The sequence below is a fragment of the Mesoplodon bidens genome (assembly GCF_964165515.1).
Source record: "Mesoplodon bidens genome assembly, chromosome: 4".
Lineage (NCBI taxonomy): Eukaryota > Metazoa > Chordata > Mammalia > Artiodactyla > Ziphiidae > Mesoplodon > Mesoplodon bidens.
Window position 1 is genome coordinate 50,496,184 of NC_138160.1, and position 18,178 is coordinate 50,514,361.

At 35.3% G+C, this 18,178-nt stretch overlaps 1 protein-coding gene across 2 annotated transcripts in view; it reads left to right on the forward strand.

Annotated features, from left to right (window-relative positions):
- KIF2A (kinesin family member 2A) overlaps positions 1–17,335 on the forward strand; it is a 70,607-nt gene extending 53,272 nt beyond the window's left edge. For both annotated transcript variants that reach the window (XM_081231530.1, XM_081231531.1), the window contains exons 13-20: positions 70–212; positions 519–723; positions 1,466–1,576; positions 2,592–2,659; positions 6,857–7,007; positions 10,231–10,332; positions 12,867–13,002; positions 15,628–17,335. In XM_081231530.1, the coding sequence (XP_081087656.1) occupies positions 70–212; positions 519–723; positions 1,466–1,576; positions 2,592–2,659; positions 6,857–7,007; positions 10,231–10,332; positions 12,867–13,002; positions 15,628–15,713 (1,002 nt within the window). In that variant the 3' untranslated portion in view covers positions 15,714–17,335. The remainder of the gene's footprint in view (positions 1–69; positions 213–518; positions 724–1,465; positions 1,577–2,591; positions 2,660–6,856; positions 7,008–10,230; positions 10,333–12,866; positions 13,003–15,627) is intronic.
- Positions 17,336–18,178: the final 843 nt, after the last annotated feature.

Here is an 18,178-nt window from a genome sequence, read left to right on the forward strand (position 1 = left end):
TCATTTTTATAGAACTATTCTTTTTTTATTTTTAAAGCTAGATTTCTTTCTTTTTTTTTTTTTTTTTAGGTTTTTGACTTGCTAAACAGGAAAACAAAATTAAGAGTGCTCGAAGATGGAAAACAGCAGGTTCAAGTGGTGGGATTACAGGAACGGGAGGTCAAATGTGTGGAAGATGTACTGAAACTCATTGACATAGGCAACAGTTGCAGGTAGCTCTCATTTTAATTAAGAAAGCAAAACAGTTTCATGATCAGTTTTAGATACTTTGGGTATAACAAAAGCAAAGCAAGGATGTTATTCAACGCATTTTGGACGTAAAAATCATTATTCATAAAAACTTTTGAAGTATGTCAGATTAAGTTGTATTAATCTGGTTATGTTTGTGTTGTTAATTCAAAATGTCTTTTTTGTATTTAAATAATAAAAACTGAATAGTTTTTTTTAATGAAAATATTGTGGTTTGCACATATAAATTGAACTTTTTACATATCAGATTGTTCTTAATTACATTGTAGAACATCCGGTCAAACATCTGCAAATGCACATTCATCTCGGAGCCATGCAGTGTTTCAGATTATTCTTAGAAGGAAAGGAAAACTACATGGCAAATTTTCTCTCATCGATTTGGCTGGAAATGAAAGAGGAGCTGATACTTCCAGTGCAGACAGGCAAACTAGGCTTGAAGGTGCTGAAATCAATAAAAGCCTTTTAGCACTCAAGGTAAATAAAGTGCATTTAATTGTGAAAAGTCTTTTACTTTTGGCTTCATTTTTGTTTCCTCAGTTACAAAATTATAGTATTTGTTTTTTCTAATAAGTAAGAGAGGTATCAAAATTTAGTTGTTTATGTTTGCAGTTATAGATTTATATTGTACCCAGAAATTTTCTTTACACATATTATTTATTCTTTTTAAGGTAGATAAAGATCTGTTAGTTAGCAGGCCAATTCCAACGCTGCTTAGGGAGATACCAGAGGGCCTTAATCATTAATCAGTCTTTTTTTCTTGAAGGAGGGCAAGGAACCACAAAACTGAGCTAAGGAAGTTTCTCAGAAAAATGTGGAATGGCTTTCAAAAAGTTAGGCTACTATTATATATCTTCCTTGACCAGCAAAGCAAAGAAAGCATTCTGTTTTTTTCTTTTGTAGTACCACTTTAAAAGTTTAACTTTTTACAGTTATCCTACTGCCTGTTACTTCTAAACACTAATCATAGTCTCCAGAAGAATCTTTTGGAATTAATAAAGTAGTCTTTTGGATTGGGGTTTTTTTTGTTTTCCAAATTTCATTTTCTTGGATTAGGATTTATGGGAGCATTTCTACTATGCTGTAAATCTCTTAATAGAATTTTCAGAACTGATCAGATCTTAAATGTTAGGGTTATGGTAAGAGATGTTTTAAATATGTTCATTAAGATTACTCTATAAGAAGTAAAATCTGTGAAATTTGCTTTCTTAATTTTCAGGAGTGCATCAGAGCCTTAGGTAGAAATAAACCTCATACTCCTTTCCGAGCAAGTAAACTCACTCAGGTGTTAAGAGATTCATTCATAGGTGAAAACTCTCGTACCTGCATGGTAAGTTTGTTTGTTTGTTTGTTTTGTTTTAATCTTAAATGAATAATTATGTAGTCTATATGGGAAAATTATAAAATACATTAATGACAGTCATTTAAAGTCTATTGTGAGAGATACAGTGATACTTGAAAATGTGGTCCCTGCCAGTCTGATAGGATTATATTGTAGTTATAATGCATTCTACTAATTCCAACATCTGAGTCTTCTTGAGATTGGTTTTCCTTGATTTCTGTTTTCCTTGCATATTGGTCATAATTTTCTGTTTCTTCATATATCTAGAATTTTGGATTATATAATTTTCATTATGAATGAATATTTTATGGACACTCTGGATTCTGTTATGTTCTTCTGAAGATTATTGATTTTGTTATTGTTGTTGTTATTTTAGCTGAACTCCAAACTCTTGTCTTCCCAGCTGTGGGCATCAACTGACCTTGAAATCTCTGTTTAGCTCTTTTAGACTTAGCTATGTTTCTTGCAGTCAACCTTGTGTTCAGGGGTCAGCCAGAGATTTGGGTAGTATAAATATATATGTAGAATATGAGTTTCTTCCTCTGTGGTTATTTCTCTTCTGGGACAAACTTCACTTCCCAGCTGCTGTGGTGCCTACCTCCAAACTCCATCCTTTAGTTTAACCAGTGAAACTCCAGATTTCTATTGAAGTTTTAGTTGTCCTGTGTGACAGCAGCAGAGTTCGCCCTTAGGCAAAAAAAGTTATCAAAAGTAGGGGCGGACAGTCACTCAATGTTACTCCCTTCTTCTAGGCGTTGACCTCCATTTTCTGCCTGATATTTGATCAGTTTGTGGTGCCGTCAGAGTTGTTTATGTTTTAACTGGAGTTTATAATTATTCTTTGATTATGGGTATGAGATAGTGAATTATCTTGGAACTAAGGTATCATTAATAACTCTTTTTTTAGATGACCATTTTAAAATTAGACCTGACTGAGCCATATGTCAGTATTACTTGTCATCATTTATAATATTTTCTTTACCTTTGCATTTTTCCCCCATAGATTGCCACAATCTCTCCAGGCATGGCATCCTGTGAAAATACTCTCAATACGTTAAGATATGCAAATAGGTATGAGAAATGGTTATTTATTTTGAAATTTGAAGGGAATAGAACAATATATGGTTTGATTTAATATCTGATAGGGTAAATCTTACTGCATTGCTCTTTACATTTTCAAAAAATTTTTGCATGTTATTCATTGAAATGATATCTAGAATCATTTTGTCATATTCTAAAAATAATTGGAAATGTGTTGTGTAATTTGGGAAGACATATGTTTAGTAGAATAGGTCTTATAATCATAGAACGTGATTGTATTTTTCCATTAACCAAGTTATATTTCATAATATTTTACTATATTTAAATCATGAAAATTCTTATTATTATATTAAGACTCAAAAGTAAGTGAGTATCAGGAGCCAGTCCGTATTTCTTAAATTGTTTTGCATATGCTGAAAATTATTTCTGATCATCTTAAATATTATACATGGGGAAGCTAGGGTTTAAATAGTGATAGCACAGTTCTTTCTGGTGTTCTGTATGGGTTACATTTTATTATTTATGGCAATAGTGTTACAAACGTTAATAGACAATTGCATTATTACAAATGGGAGGACAAAAAGCATTACACATTATTAAAGCAGTTTATTCCTTATAGTCACAAAATGCCCTTGGAATTTTGGATTGTAATAGGCATGTTTATATTTGTTGCAGAAATTTCCCATTGCTCTTGTTTTGAATGACTGTATATATAGTTTTAAATTTGTATTATCACATATTGCATTTGTGATTTTAACCTAGAGATAAAATTCCTCTTTGTATTCCATTTCTAGTGTGGAGGATCTCTTAATTTTGCTAAACATGAGTATTTGTACTATTTTTTTGTTTTAATCACTATGGAAATTTTATTTTTAATCTTTCATTAAAGTATGAAATACATATGCATACAGAAAAGTACCCAAAACACAAGTGAATAATTTAATGAATATTTACACAGTGAAAATTCCTGTCATCAGACCGGGAAATAAAACATTTCCAGTCCCCCAGAAAATTCCCCATGTGTCCCTTTCTGATCACAAATCCTGAATAACATGCCTAAATCCATTAATTTCTACCCCAAGGTAGCCATTGTCCTGACTTTTGTGGAATAAATTTCTCAATTTTCTTTCTCTCTTTTTAAAAATATGAATGTATCCCTGAACAATGTAGGTAGCTGTATTTGAACTTCACACAAATGAGATCATACACTTTGTTCTTTTGTATTTTGCTTTTGCTTCAACTAAAGAGATTTTAAAAAATCATCAGTAAAAATTGTTGGAAAGTATAAACTTATTGACCTTTTGTAAAGATATTAAAAATAATAACTTTTTAAAATAATTGAACTTTATTTTTAAATTTAATACCCTTTAAACTTTGAGTTATAAGATTCTAGCTATGAACCTTTATAGTACTTTTAATCATTCTTTGTAGTGAACATTTTTGGTTTTGTGGGGGTTTTTCATTAAAATGCTTCTTGTTTCAGAATTGTTCATGGGAGAGATGAGGAACAGCTTAGTGTAGTAAAATGATTGCCGTGTTGTAGAATTAAAACCCTCCATGTCTTCAGACTTCTGGCTGCAAAGGAATCCCCCTAATGTGAAAATGCTGTATCTGGTTATTCCTCTAGTTCATTTAGGTCCAAGTAAAATATTTTAATTTATTATCACGTAATGTGATTCATTTGCAACCATTACTAACCATCTAGGACAAATAATTCTGTCTTTTATTTCCATATCTTTAGGAATAAAGATTTTCAACCTCATTTGATAGCTCATTTGAGGAATATAATTCCTGCATATAGAATAGTTTAGGTTGGGCAAGAGATCTTTGAATAGAGGAAAAATGTGTGGTTAGGGGCTAATAGGTATCTAAATTAGGAGATTCTGAAAGAATAAGTAATGGGGTTGGGAGTAAAAAGAGTTATTAAGTCAGTATTAGAAATTTAGGTTTGTCAGCACGTGTGTAAATAAGCTTTCCAAAAGGATAAAGGCAAAGGAATCTGGTATTGAACCTTTGAGAGTAGATATTACCAATAGGTCAAAGAAAGATTCTAAGTAAAAGAAATTATTAGTTTGATCTATGTGACTATTTTTGATGTATAAAAATAGTAATTTCATTTAGTTCAACCTAAGAGAAGTAATGAGAAAAACAGAGAATATGGTTAGTATACTGAAGTGTTTAAACATAAGGTTTGTACTCACAGCTAGGTTTGAACCTCAGTTATGCCACATTCTCATTGAATGAACTTGGGTAAGATACTTTATTGCTCTGAACCTATTTCTCATCTGTAAAGTGGTGATAATAATATCACAATATTGTCATAATGATTAAATAATATAATGTCTAAAAATATTAATCATAATATCTGATATATAGGAAGTAATTAATAAATATTTCCTACTGTTATGAAATGGGATTGGCCTAAAGAGGACATAGGGAGTCACAAAAATTGGGTCATAAAAGCCAAGATTTAGTTAAATATAATTGTTAGAGACATTAGCAAAAGCAATTTAAATTCCATTGCTAAAGGATTTTTTTCACCGTGGTTCATCACCTGAATCACCAAACACAGAAAATTATCTGAGTGACTGTTTTCTCAGTTTGTTCGAGGATTGCTTTGTAGCTAATACCATTCGAGGTGCATAGGAAAGAAGTTAATTCATTATAAACGGTGTATGCCATTAGGACTTCATTCTCTTGTGTCCTGTTTGAAAAGACTGCAAGAGTGTTGAGGACTCATTAATGCTAATAAAATATTCATGGTATTGACTACACAAGGAAATTAGACATGAGTGGTCATGTAGCTAAATACAGGGCATTTCAAATTTAGGTGATGGACTCATTAAACTTCTAGAAAGATCATGAGAAAAGGAAGGACTATGGAGTAGGGAGTGAATAGAACAGAGGGGTTCAGAAGCCTCTTCACATTGATTATTTTTAAGAATAGTGTAAATACATTGTCATAACAACGTTGATCCTTTCCTAAACAAATTTTAAACTGAGTACTAAATGCAAACTTGAAATGTGCATTGCTGTCTTTACAAGAGCATTTTCTTTTAATTTGTTGCTGTTTTGGTGCTGCAGAGTAAAGGAGTTTGGAATTAGTCCATCAGACATTCCCTTCTCACAGGGTAGTGGCAGTCGCCCTGATCTCTCTCCTTCTTATGAGTATGACGACTTTTCTCCTTCAATTACCAGGTCTACTTCATTCTATACATAACATGTTTATTTTAATAGTTTCTTTTGGATTGTGCTATGTATAACTGTTTTATAGCATTTACTTTCATAGCATATACTTTTGTCCTGAGCCATTTTATTTTTCATTTTCATTTTGTTTGGCAGGTGGTGGTTGTACTGCATGATCTTCATTTTTATGTACTTTATTAATTTGCTTTAAAATGTTGATTTAGAATTCAGGCTTCCTTTTCCCCTCTCATCTTTTTAAGGATGATGTCATCTTTGCATATTTACCATTGAAGGATAAACTGTCTTATTTAAAATGAACAGTTTACATTCTTTCTGTCTGCAAGGAAATCACAAGGCTCCTCTTGACTTAAGAAGTGTACCCTCTCCCAAATATGTAAATTGAAGTTTAAGGGGTAAACTTTTTTTAATGATAGAAATTTACAGCTTATAATCTTTATAGATTAGAAATATTTCACATGTAGCTATTTTAATTGAGCCTTCTAACTACCAAATCTGCAAAGTGTATTAGATTCTTTGATTTTGGGGGACTTCCCTGGCGGTCCAGTGGTTAAGACTCCACGCTTCCACTTCAGGGTGCGCAGGTTCGATCCCTGGTCAGGGAACTGAGATCCCGCGTGACACACGGTGCGGCCAAAAAAAAAAAAAAAGATTTTTGACTGTGATTCATTTATTGATCTAAGTGCCATTGTTAGCATTTTTCTGTTCAGCAATTTAGTTGCAACAAGTGTCTCTTATTTATTTTGAAATACTGAATCTGCATACTTTGTTGATTCTCAATGTGTTATGCACAGTAATTATGTTTGAAGTAATTGTAAAGTTATATACCTAAGTAAATTCCTAAAGCTTCACAGCTAAACATACCTTTAGTATTTCTACAGATTTCAGTTAGATTTGATCTGGAAAGCTGACATCATCAATATTAATATGTTTATTGAATTGCTTTTATATTAAATTAGTTGATATTTTTTGTTCCTCTGCATTTGTCTTTGTTAATTATAGATACCTCTTATGTGTTTATAGGGTGAAAGAATTGACTGTGGATCCAGCTGCTGCTGGTGATGCCCGTCCAATAATGCACCATCCACCAAATCAGATTGATGATTTAGAGGCACAGTGGGGTGTGGGGAGTTCCCCTCAGAGGGATGATCTAAAACTGCTTTGTGAACAAAATGTAAGTGACATAATATAGTTGTAATTATCTAATCTTAGTCATTTCATCCATAGCAGAAAAAGTGAAAACTATCATCTAAATCAGGGATCAGCAAACTACAGCCTCTGGGCCTGCCATCTGTTTTTACAAATAAAGTTTTGTTGAAACATGGCCCTGCTCATTAAGACCAGAGGTGACAAAGATTGTATGGCTCACAACCCCAAAATATGTACTAAAGTTCACTGACCCCTGATCTAACTATTCTTTTTTCCAGATTTTATACTGATGTTAAAATTTGGGGATTTTTAAAGTAATACAAGGAAAAAACAAGTTTAAGAATTGTACATACAATATATCACATATATAAAGCTTAGAAACAAGATTATGGACACATGCACATGTATTAAAAGGATTCATGAACTGTATCAAAAATGGAAAAAATCTGACATTTGTTAAATCTGGTTGCTTTCTGTATTTTTGAGTGTTTGGTGACATTTTATAAATTTAAAATTTTGATTCCCCTGTTGCTTAAAAATAATAATATGTGCCCACTGCATAAAGACAATGAGGTATAAAGAAAGAACAAAAAAGTACAAACACATTTTCACATAGTTATTTAACTTCATTTTTTAAATGTATAACCTATATAGTTTTGTATCATTCTTTTCCCACTAAGAATCCTATGGTGGCATTTTCTTATAATGATAGAAGGTAGCATTTATTAGTTGCTTACTTCATGACATATATTTGCTAGGCATCTATGATCTGGTATAGTCCTCACAGTTCAGTGTGGTAGGTACTATAATTATCCCTGTTTTTCACTTGACTAAGATCATACAAGTAGTAAGTACTGAAGCCCAGCAGGATTGAAATCTGGGTCTTTCTTATACCAGAGTGAAATCTTAGGTCAGCTAAATTGATTGCTTGCTGCAATAAGATATTCTTTGGAAACAGTATAACTTAATATTTTTATACTTTCCAGCAGGTATTTTAAAGTCCAAAATATTCTAGAGTAAACAAACGGATATCCTACTTTTTGTTATCATGTTTCAAAATACTCTACAAAGTAGGACTCAATGCAGCAGTTCTCAACCAGGAGTGACTTAGCCCCTCTCGAGGGGAAAATGTATGGAGACAGTTTTGGTCGTCACAGGTGGGATGGTGTTGCTAACATCCAGTGGGTTGAGGCCAGGGATGATGCTAAACATCATACAATGCACAGGGACAGCCTTCCTCCTCCCCCACAAAATGTCTGTAGTGTCGAAGTTAAGAAACCTGGTTTAGGGCTTCCCTGGTGGCGCAGTGGTTGAGAGTCCGCCTGCCGGTGCAGGGGACACGGGTTCGTGCCCCGATCCGGGAGGATCCCACATGCCGCGGAGCGGCTGGGCCCGTGAGCCATGGCTGCTGGGCCTGCGCGTCCGGAGCCTGTGCTCCGCAATGGGAGAGGCCACAACAGAGAGAGGCCCGCGTACCTCAAAAAAAAAAAAAAAAAAAAAGAAACCTGGTTTAAAATAAGAGTTCTGAACTTTGAACCATAGAGGATAAAGAACTAAAAATGAAATCCTGGCGTTAGTCTATCCCCATCCCCAAAACGTTTGAAAGAGACTGCAGTTGCTTTTTAAATCCTTAAAGCAAAAAAAAAAAAAAAAAAAAAAAAATCCTTAAAGCAAACCCTGCATTGCTCCTAGATACAGTGCCTCCAGAGATATGGAAAACCAGAACAAGATAGGGCACTCCCTATAGCAGATCTCTCACATTTTATTCTTGCATCTATTGGATCTTTGCAGGACCTTAATTTGGAGAGGTTGGCTAGGTGACCAGAACTAATCCAGAGGCTTTAAGCATGACATCATGGGTTCTTGCAACCTCCCTTATATATGAGAGAGTGGGTTTCTTTCAACTTTGCCTTCCCCAAGGAACTGTCTTGAGATGGTTCAGCATTAGCCTTTAGTTAAGTATTGGTGCCTGTGTATATAGTCTTATTGCTATATTAAATTTTAACAAGGTAGATTAAAATGGGATAGTGTCCAGGACATGCCCTGGGGATAAAAAGTAATACAGGTAGACAAACTAGAGGATAATCAAGTGCATTAGAATTCCATAAGTAGTTGTATAAACAAAAAGTATTCTGAGTGGGCTGCATGGAAGTGATAGGAGTTTGCATAATATCTTGAAGCAGAGAAAAGACAGGACATTCTCGGATTGGCAGTGAAGTGGGCAGATAAAATGAGTAAAGGTGGTTGACTGTGTGTTTACCAGAAGGACAGAGAATATGAGAGAATCATGCCTGCATGTCCTGATTAAAAGCAGATGGCTCTTTTCCCAAAGAGAAAATAAAAAATTCTTTAGCCAACTTGATTATATAAACTTTTAGGGATGGCAGCTTATTGATGAAAGAGTCAAATAAGTCAAAGTCTACTTATAATATTTAATTTAACGAAAGTATACACATATATTTAGGATTGTGTATTTTATTTGAAAAATGTTGCTTTTCTTACTGACATTTTATAAAACAATTTTAACGGTACTTCTCAATCACTACAGCCACATTTTGAGGAAATAAATCATTAGATGTTAGAGTTGGGAAGGAAGCACAAAAAAGAAAGCAAGGCCAGAGAAGTTTGACTTGATGTAGGACCAAAATATATGTTGCATATACATATGTGAGTTTTTGTTGATAAAGTTGTGAATTGTCCATTAAAATTTCTGTAAAAACCAGTAAGTAAATTGTAGAATGCAATTCAGAAATTAAAATTTAGTAAGAGTTGAATCCTTCAGAATACCAATTTGATAGTCACAGTCATGAAAGATATTATGTTTACATCTCTCTTCTAGTAAAAAGAAATTTAAGACATATATGTGAATTAAATTGTTAGGGAAAGTAAACAACACTGAGGAAATATTTCAGTATATTTCTAGCCTGTGATAAATGTATTTTTGAAAAGTTGCACTCCAAAAGAGATTGCTTTTTTACAGTAATTCTGTGGTAAAGCTTGGGATAAGTGAAAACTGTCTCTTACTGATGTGTTTAAGTTTGTCTTACTGAGTGTTATGTTAAATATTTTTGACCCATAAAAAGAAATTGTGGCTTTGCCTTTCATGTTTTGTTTTAGTTGTCTTTAACATTCAAGCGTCCTCAATTTCTAAGTTGCATTTTTGTAGATGACACAGAAAAACTACTTTTTTATTATAACATTTAAAATATAAACTTATGTCATAATTTTTAAACTATTTTTATTTTAAGGAAGAAGAGGTTTCTCCACAGTTGTTTACTTTCCACGAAGCTGTCTCACAAATGGTAGAAATGGAAGAACAAGTTGTAGAAGATCACAGGGCAGTGTTCCAGGTAAAGTAAGACAGAATCTTTAATCAAATGTTTCTCTAGAAAAATTAACTACCAACTTTTGTAATTCTTTGAGTATCACACTAATCTAAAAATAATACTTGTTTATGTGTAAGTATATGTGTATTTGTAGGGCATATGACACAGTAAATTTTGAATAGAATGAATGATCACTACAAACAAACTTTCTTTGCAGCTGTGATGGAAAGATCTAGTTTATTTCTTCTGTTCTCCCAATTCATTTGCATTTGTCAGTTGTCCGTTTATAGAGGAGTTGAACTTCTACCCTCCACTACCCCTTTCTTCATGGTAGGCCAGTTTGTTTGACAGCAGTAGGAAAAACTCTTCTAAAGGGTATCAGAACAATTGAGGAAGAGTCAGTCTTTGCAGGAAAGGAGGAGTATTTCAGGAGAGTTACTGTACTGACTGAGCTGTCAGTGGCAGATGACTGAGGGGTATTATATCCCTTCCTATAGCAGTAACTCCTTAGGTATTTATCCCATTGTGTGTTAAACCTATTTAAAAAAACCTTTTACCATACGATCCTCCCCTCTCCCTTTTTATAAACAAGAAAATATTCTGGGGACTTCCCTGGTGGCGCAGTGGTTAAGAAAGCGCCTACCAATGCAGGGGACACGGGTTTGAGCCCTGGTCTGGGAAGATCCCACATGCCGTGGAGCAACTAAGCCCATGCACCACAACTACTGAGCCTGCGCTCTAGAGCCTGTGAGCCACAACTACTGAGCCCACGTGCCACAACTGCTGAGCCTGCGCAAATAGAGCCCGTGCTCCCCAACAAGAGAAGCCACTGCAATGAGAAGCCCACGCACTGCAACAAGGAGTAGCCCCTGCTCACCCACGCATGCAGCAACAAACACCCAATGCAGCCAAAAATTAAAATAAAATAATTTTTTTTAAAAAAAGAGGAAATATTCTGGAGGGTGATACCTTTGAGGAAGTGAAGATAATTTTGAACATCTTTATGGAGACTGTACAGTCAGGTTGCCCCCCGCCCCCTTCCCACAGTGTATAAATCCTTCGTCCTGTTAACCTATATTCCTTCTCTGATGTTGAAGAAATCTTCATTTATCTGTAAACAAACATTAACATTCCTCAGCTCTCGCCATTCAAGCACTTGGATGAAGGTCTCAAAAACATAAGGGAACTGTTTATAACTTCAGAATTGGGTATACGTTGATTAAAACTGTTGCAGTTTTAGTCAAATCCGTATTATGGGAATCTCTTCAGAGGCCTAGGTATTTAGATTAAATCAAAAAAGGACACTTGTAATTTAAGAAAGTTGTTAGAACAATATGGACAGCCATAAAACTCAGTCAGGTGAGGCTTTCAAACTCAAATTTATACTTGATGAGTCAGAACTAAATTGGTACATTTATAGAACAGTTGTGTGTGCAGCACAATTGAATTGTCTTGGAATCCAGCAGTAGACTTGTGAATGCCTTGTTAGAATGAGGTATGCGCAACAACTACTGAGCCTGCACTCTGGAGCCCGCGAGCCACAACTACTGAGCCTGTGTGCTGCAACTACTGAAGCTCGCGCACCTAGAGCCCATGCTCTGCAACGAGAGAAGCCACCGCAATTAGAAGTCCGGGCACTGCAACGAAGAGTAGCCCCCGCTCGCCGCAACTAGAGAAAGCCTGCACACAGCAACGAAGACCCAACGTAGCCAAACATAGCTAATTAATTAATTAATTATTTTTTTAAAAAAGGAATGGTTTCCTTGAAGCATTTATGAATAGTACTAAGTAGCTACTGTTTAGTGGTTCATTTGACTCTTCTAAAATGGGCTATCCTGGGAATTCCCTGGCAGTCCAGTGGTTAGGACTCTGCGCTTTCACTGTGGAGGGCGCGGGTTCAATACCTGGTCAGGGAGCTGAGATTCTGCAAGCCACATGGTGCGGCCAAAAAAAAAGGGCTATCCAGTGTTCCCTTACAGTCAATAATATTGAAGAGCTAGTGTGTAGAATTTAGGATTACCTCTTGGCTCAACCACTGTGAGGCCCCAAATGGATATGTTAATTCCAGATGATTTACAAGTTCTGGGCTCCCATAGGCCTCATCAGATTGATCAGTAACTTTATTATTACACCCGTTGTCGCTCTGTTTTAGGGACAGCTGTTGAAGTTTAGAGAGAGAGAGAGAGAGAGAGAGAGAGAGAGATAGAGGGAGTGAGTGTGTGTGTGTGTGTGTGTGTGTGTGTGTGTGTGTGTGTGTGAGAGAGAGAGAGAGAGAGAGAGAGAGAGAGATTCATTCCCTCCCCCAAGCCCCACTCAAAGTACAGTAACAATAGGAAAATGAAGTCATCGTGCTTGGCCTGTCACAGTGGTGTTTGTGTTCAAATTCAAGGAAATATTTCTTAATTTTACTCTATAAGTAAAGATGTTTTATGGTTATTAATATTTTAGAGAATACCATCTTGAGTATGTTTGATTATATTAACATAAAACTTATTAATTGGTTTGTCTTATAAATTGGCTGATTGGATTATTGATTTTTTTTTTCTTGGTCATTTTAGGAATCTATTCGATGGTTAGAAGATGAAAAGGCTCTCCTAGAGATGACTGAAGAAGTAGACTATGATGTAGATTCATATGCTACGCAACTTGAAGCTATTCTTGAGCAAAAAATAGACATTTTAACTGAGCTGCGGGGTAATTCTTTTTTCATTTTAGTGTTTGAAATCTGCCTAATATTTGTATGTAATTAGTGGGAGGATTTCATATTGTAAGAAGATATCTGAAGTGAAAATTATGGGTACATTTAACATCTTTGTAGAGGTACTGAAGACCAACGAACCATTCTGATTTTTCTAAAAATGAAACATGAAAAATCATTTCAAGTGCTCTCTAGTCATCTTTTTTTTTAGTCTTTGGAGAAGGTAAAGACCTCTTATGATTAAAGAGGGACAATATATTTTAACAAGTTTGTAAATTTTGTATACCCATTCAGAGTTTTTGTTTGGTGGGCCGATGCTTTTCAGAATTATTTTCCTTGGTTTAGGTCTATTACGGGTCATCTTTCTATAGCCTCCTATGTGCATTTCCTTTCTGTGCATATTGTCATGTTTTTCCTTTGAACACTTGTTCTAAAAAATGAAGGGGAAGGTTTCAAAACAGCTCTTTCTACTTTGCTTATGAAGGGAGGCATGTGGTTTACCTACATGCCATGGCTTCTTTCTTGGCTTTTTAATTAGCTTATCTCTGCAGCTTCAGATAAGCATGTATTGTATGTGATTTCTTAGGCTTTGGCAAATTAGCTATGTTCATTTATATGCAAGTAGGTTTCTTTGTGTGTGCATGCAATGCAACATGAAACCAGACTGAAGCTGCTAGTTTTTAGCATCAAACAAGCTGCTTCAAATTTTTTAAACTAGGTTCTTTGTAAAGTTGGTTATTTGAAATCATATCCTATAGAGTCAGCAGTGACCGTTTTGCCAATTTAGAATTGTTTGTGCAGATGTAGGGTTTCTAAAATTTGCTGGTTTTCATGTTCTTCATATTCAAGCCTTGATTTAAAGTGTTTTGATCATTTTTCTAATCTGTCATAATGCACAAGCAGCTTTTTCGGTATGCATTTTATTCAGAAGACAGATCACAATGCATCCTAATTTTTTTTCTTTGTAAGATGTAGCTTTCAACTTAGTTCCTTTCCTTAATTTTCTCAGGATTCATGTATAAGCAAGCATATCCAAACTTTGAAGAAATTACTACCTAGATATTATTCAGTCCTTCCTTAGAAAAAAAAAGTTTTTTTTTTTACCATCCAGACATAATTTTGTTATTAACGTAAGACGTTTGAGAGCTATTATATTACCAGGCATCAAATCCAGAAGTCCTTAAATTCCTTTCTTTTTTCTTTTTTATTATTTTGGCTGTGCTGGGTCTTCATTGCGGCACGCGGGCTTCTCTCTAGTTGCGGTGTAGGCTTAGTTGCCCTATGGCATGTGGGATCTTAGTTCCCCAACCAGAGATCTAACCCGTGTCCCCTGCATTGGAAGCCAGATTCTTAGCCACTGGACCACTGGGGAAGTCCCCTTAAATTCCTTTCTAAATTTCAGAAAAGTCAACTTTTTCAACATCGTTTTACTTAGGAAGAGGGGAAAGAAATTGAGATTCCAACTTTATATCTCCCCTTTTTTCTGAAAGCCATAATCTTTGCACATTTTAAGTTGGGAAACTGTTGGAAGGTGCTGTCTCTTGTGCATTGTGTGATGCGTACAAACATCCCTGGTCTCTATTGACTGGATGACAGTAGTACCGCCCCAGTGTGACAATCAAAAATGTCTGTAGGGGCTTCCCTGGTGGCGCAGTGGTTGAGAATCTGCCTGCTAATGCAGGGGACGTGGGTTCGAACCCTGGTCTGGGAGGATCCCACATGCCGTGGAGCAACTGGGCCCGTGAGCCACAACTGCTGAGCCTGCGCGTCTGGAGCCTGTGCTCCGCAACAAGAAAGGCCGCGATATGAGAGGCCCGCGCACCGCGATGAGGAGTGACCCCCGCTTGCCACAACTGGAGAAGGCCCTTGCACAAAAACGAAGACCTAACACAGTCAAAAATAAATAAATTAATTAATTAAAGTACCCTTAATTTAAAAAAAAAAAAAAAAAAAAAAAAAAATGTCTGTAGACGTTACCAAATGTCCCCGGGAGGGGAGCGAAAATCACTCCCAAATTGAGAACCACTGTTATAGAAGGATTTCTCATCTTCACACAGCTATTATTTGCCTCCTCCAATTTTTACTTACGTATTTCTTACTCTTAAGTGACTGAATCAGTACACAATAGACAGTAGGACAGAATTGTAAGGCCAAGAAATGTATGTCCTTTAATTTCCCTTCCCCATCATGCCCTTTTGCTATCCCTGATAAGGAAAAAATGACGTTTTCTTAAAAACTCAAACAATCTTAAAATTTCATAGCTTAAAAAGGTAAAATAGGAATTGGGAGTAGACATTTTCTAATACTGAGAGAAGAAATGTCTACTTTACACACATATATAGCCTCTTTACACTGCAAAAAGGAATTCAAATAAATTAAAATTGAATGCTGTAAAATGTGCCAAATAGAACAGAAATCTGTTGAAGATAACAAAAAAAACCCACAAGTATTTCCAGGAATCTGAGTCTGTTGCTATAGTTGAGCACTGTTCTGAGTTTCCGGACAACAAAGAAGGAAAAATCCTGAGTTAATAAGAGAGCTGATTTGATAGGACCCATAAAGTTGTGTGCTGCATTGCATGTAATACAAAACTTATTCCCTTGTTCTTTTCTTTTTCCAAGATAAAGTGAAATCTTTTCGTGCAGCTCTACAAGAGGAAGAACAGGCCAGCAAGCAAATCAACCCGAAGAGACCCCGTGCCCTTTAAATCAGCATTTGCTGCTAAAGGATTCCCAGAACCCTCGCTACTGTAACATACAATGGTTCAGCTGTAAGGGCCATTCGAAAGTTTGAAATTTTAAGTGTCTGTGGAAAATGTCTTGTCCCTTCAACCTGAATGACATTTCAATTTTGTGAAACACTCCTTTGTCTACAAGATGCTTCTAGTCCGGGAGGCACAACCAAGGTTTGGGAATAGTGAAGCATTTTGTTTCATTTACCCACATAGTGATTTACTTTTGAAGATCCTTGCCAATTTTATTTTCTGTATGATGAAGTAAGATTGTGGACTTGATCCAGAGGTGAATAGTAGGGGGAAGCCACAGCATTTCCTTTTAACTCAGTTCAATTTTCATAGCAAGACTGAGCAGTTTTAAATCCTTTGCGTGCATGCATACCTCATCAGTGATTGTACATACCTTGCCCACTTCTAGAAACAGCTGTGCTCACCTCTTCCTGCTTTGTGCCTTGACTAAGGCTACTGACCCTAAATTTCTGAAGCACAGCCAAGATAAATTACATTCCTTATTTGTCATTGTAAATTACCTTTATTGTGTGTACATTTTTACTGTAATTGAGACATTTTTTGTGTGACTAGATTTGCAGGATGTGCCATATCATTGAATGGAACTAAAGTCTGTGACAGTGGACATAGCTGCTGGACCATTCCACCTTATATGTAAAAAAATCTGGAATTATGATTTTAAAACCATATAACATGTGGTTATAATTTTCTTAGCATTTTCTTTGTAAAGAACTAAAATATAAACTAGTTGGTGTATAATAAAAAGTAATGAAATTCTGAAAAGAGTTTTATCTTAGGATAATACATATATATGCAGTGTGTGTTCCAGTGTGGTATTAACAAGACTAATAGTGCAATTTGATCTTTACCAATACCATTACTTAAGTTGAAGTGTCCATTAGTACCCCAAAATGTACCTTTTAAATGGTACTGTTAAAGGAAATTGGCTTCTGATGCATGAATATGTACATGTACATTGAAAGTAGTCCATAATAGAACTGTTAGTTTAAGCCAAGTATAGACAGTACATAACTCTCTTGAAAAAGAATTTAAGCTAAGAAAGAGATGACTTTGCCTTAAAAGGCAGATCTGACCCAAGCTCCACCCATTACCTAATGTATGATGTTTCACCATTATTTGATGAGAATCACTGAATTCTCACCAGTCACTTCATCTAGGGCATGCTGCTTTTTAAATGGTGGCACTTATTTTTACAGATTGCTATTCCAAGGAAGAAAACCGGCCACTTCTCATGTAAATATTTTGTTAGAAGATTTATATCTCTCTCTAGGAGTTTTCCCTCAGTTCCCAGGATAGTGTCTAGGAGTACATTAACAACAACAAAAAAGTCTCCCAAGGGTGTCTTGTTTTGATTTACTCTAGGGAACTACCAGCTCATTCATATGGGCTAATGGGAAGCTATGAATAGAGTCACATGAGCCAGATTCCCTACTTCACTGTCCACAGAACTCAGAAGGTCGCTGTGGGAAATCCTAACACCATGGTGAAAAGCTCCTCTGTAAACTTGAAATCTAGAACAAGTGTAGATTTTCACAGTGTGCTTATTATTAAATCTATGGAATGAGTTTTCGAGACAGTTTACTTCAATACAATCACCTTTGTTTTGGAAGGGACTCAGGTTTTTTTGCAGCTGTAAGATGTTCTATTTGTGTTTATTTCAAGGAGAAGAGGAAGAATGGAGAACTGTTAGCATTGACCTTACAGAGGCTGTTTAAAAAGGTAGTTTCTGAGCCTAACCGATCTTCAGAGGACATAAAGAGATATGTGAATTTACTCATTTTAAAGCACAACAGATTAGTCTTAATTTATTATTTAAATTAGAAGGGTACTATCTCTGGAAGGTCTCCTCAGTTGGAAATGTACTGCCTTATACTATAATGGCTTCACTCTGATTAGTATTCAAGGTATATTAAAAATCAGTACCAGAAAAGATCCTGGTAGTATAATCCATTCCTTCAGTTTTACAGATAGGGAAATCTGAAGGTTATAAAAGGGACTGAAACTCAGCAGTCCATAGGAGGACAGGGAAATAAGAAGGAAAGCTGAATTAAATCTTAAATTTAAATTTTCCTTTAAGGATAGAGATGGTACAAGTGAACTTTGCTAATTAAGTAGTTTTGTGAGATTAAAAAAACCTACTCTTAATTATGTAGTATTTATGTAACAAAAGTGGCTTTGTGCAGTTATTATTTAAAGAATAACTTAAATTTTTTGGATCTGGATTAAACATTCTTTACTTTCTCAGACTTGAAAGCTGATATCCCTATTAATAATTAACTAAGAATATACATTATTTTAGTTATATAGGAATGTTTTAATATATCACTTTGAAGCCAGATTTCTAAAAAATCTGTTTATGCAAACAACCTGTCTTTTCCTTCTAGGTTCACTCAGTGTACCTCTGTTAA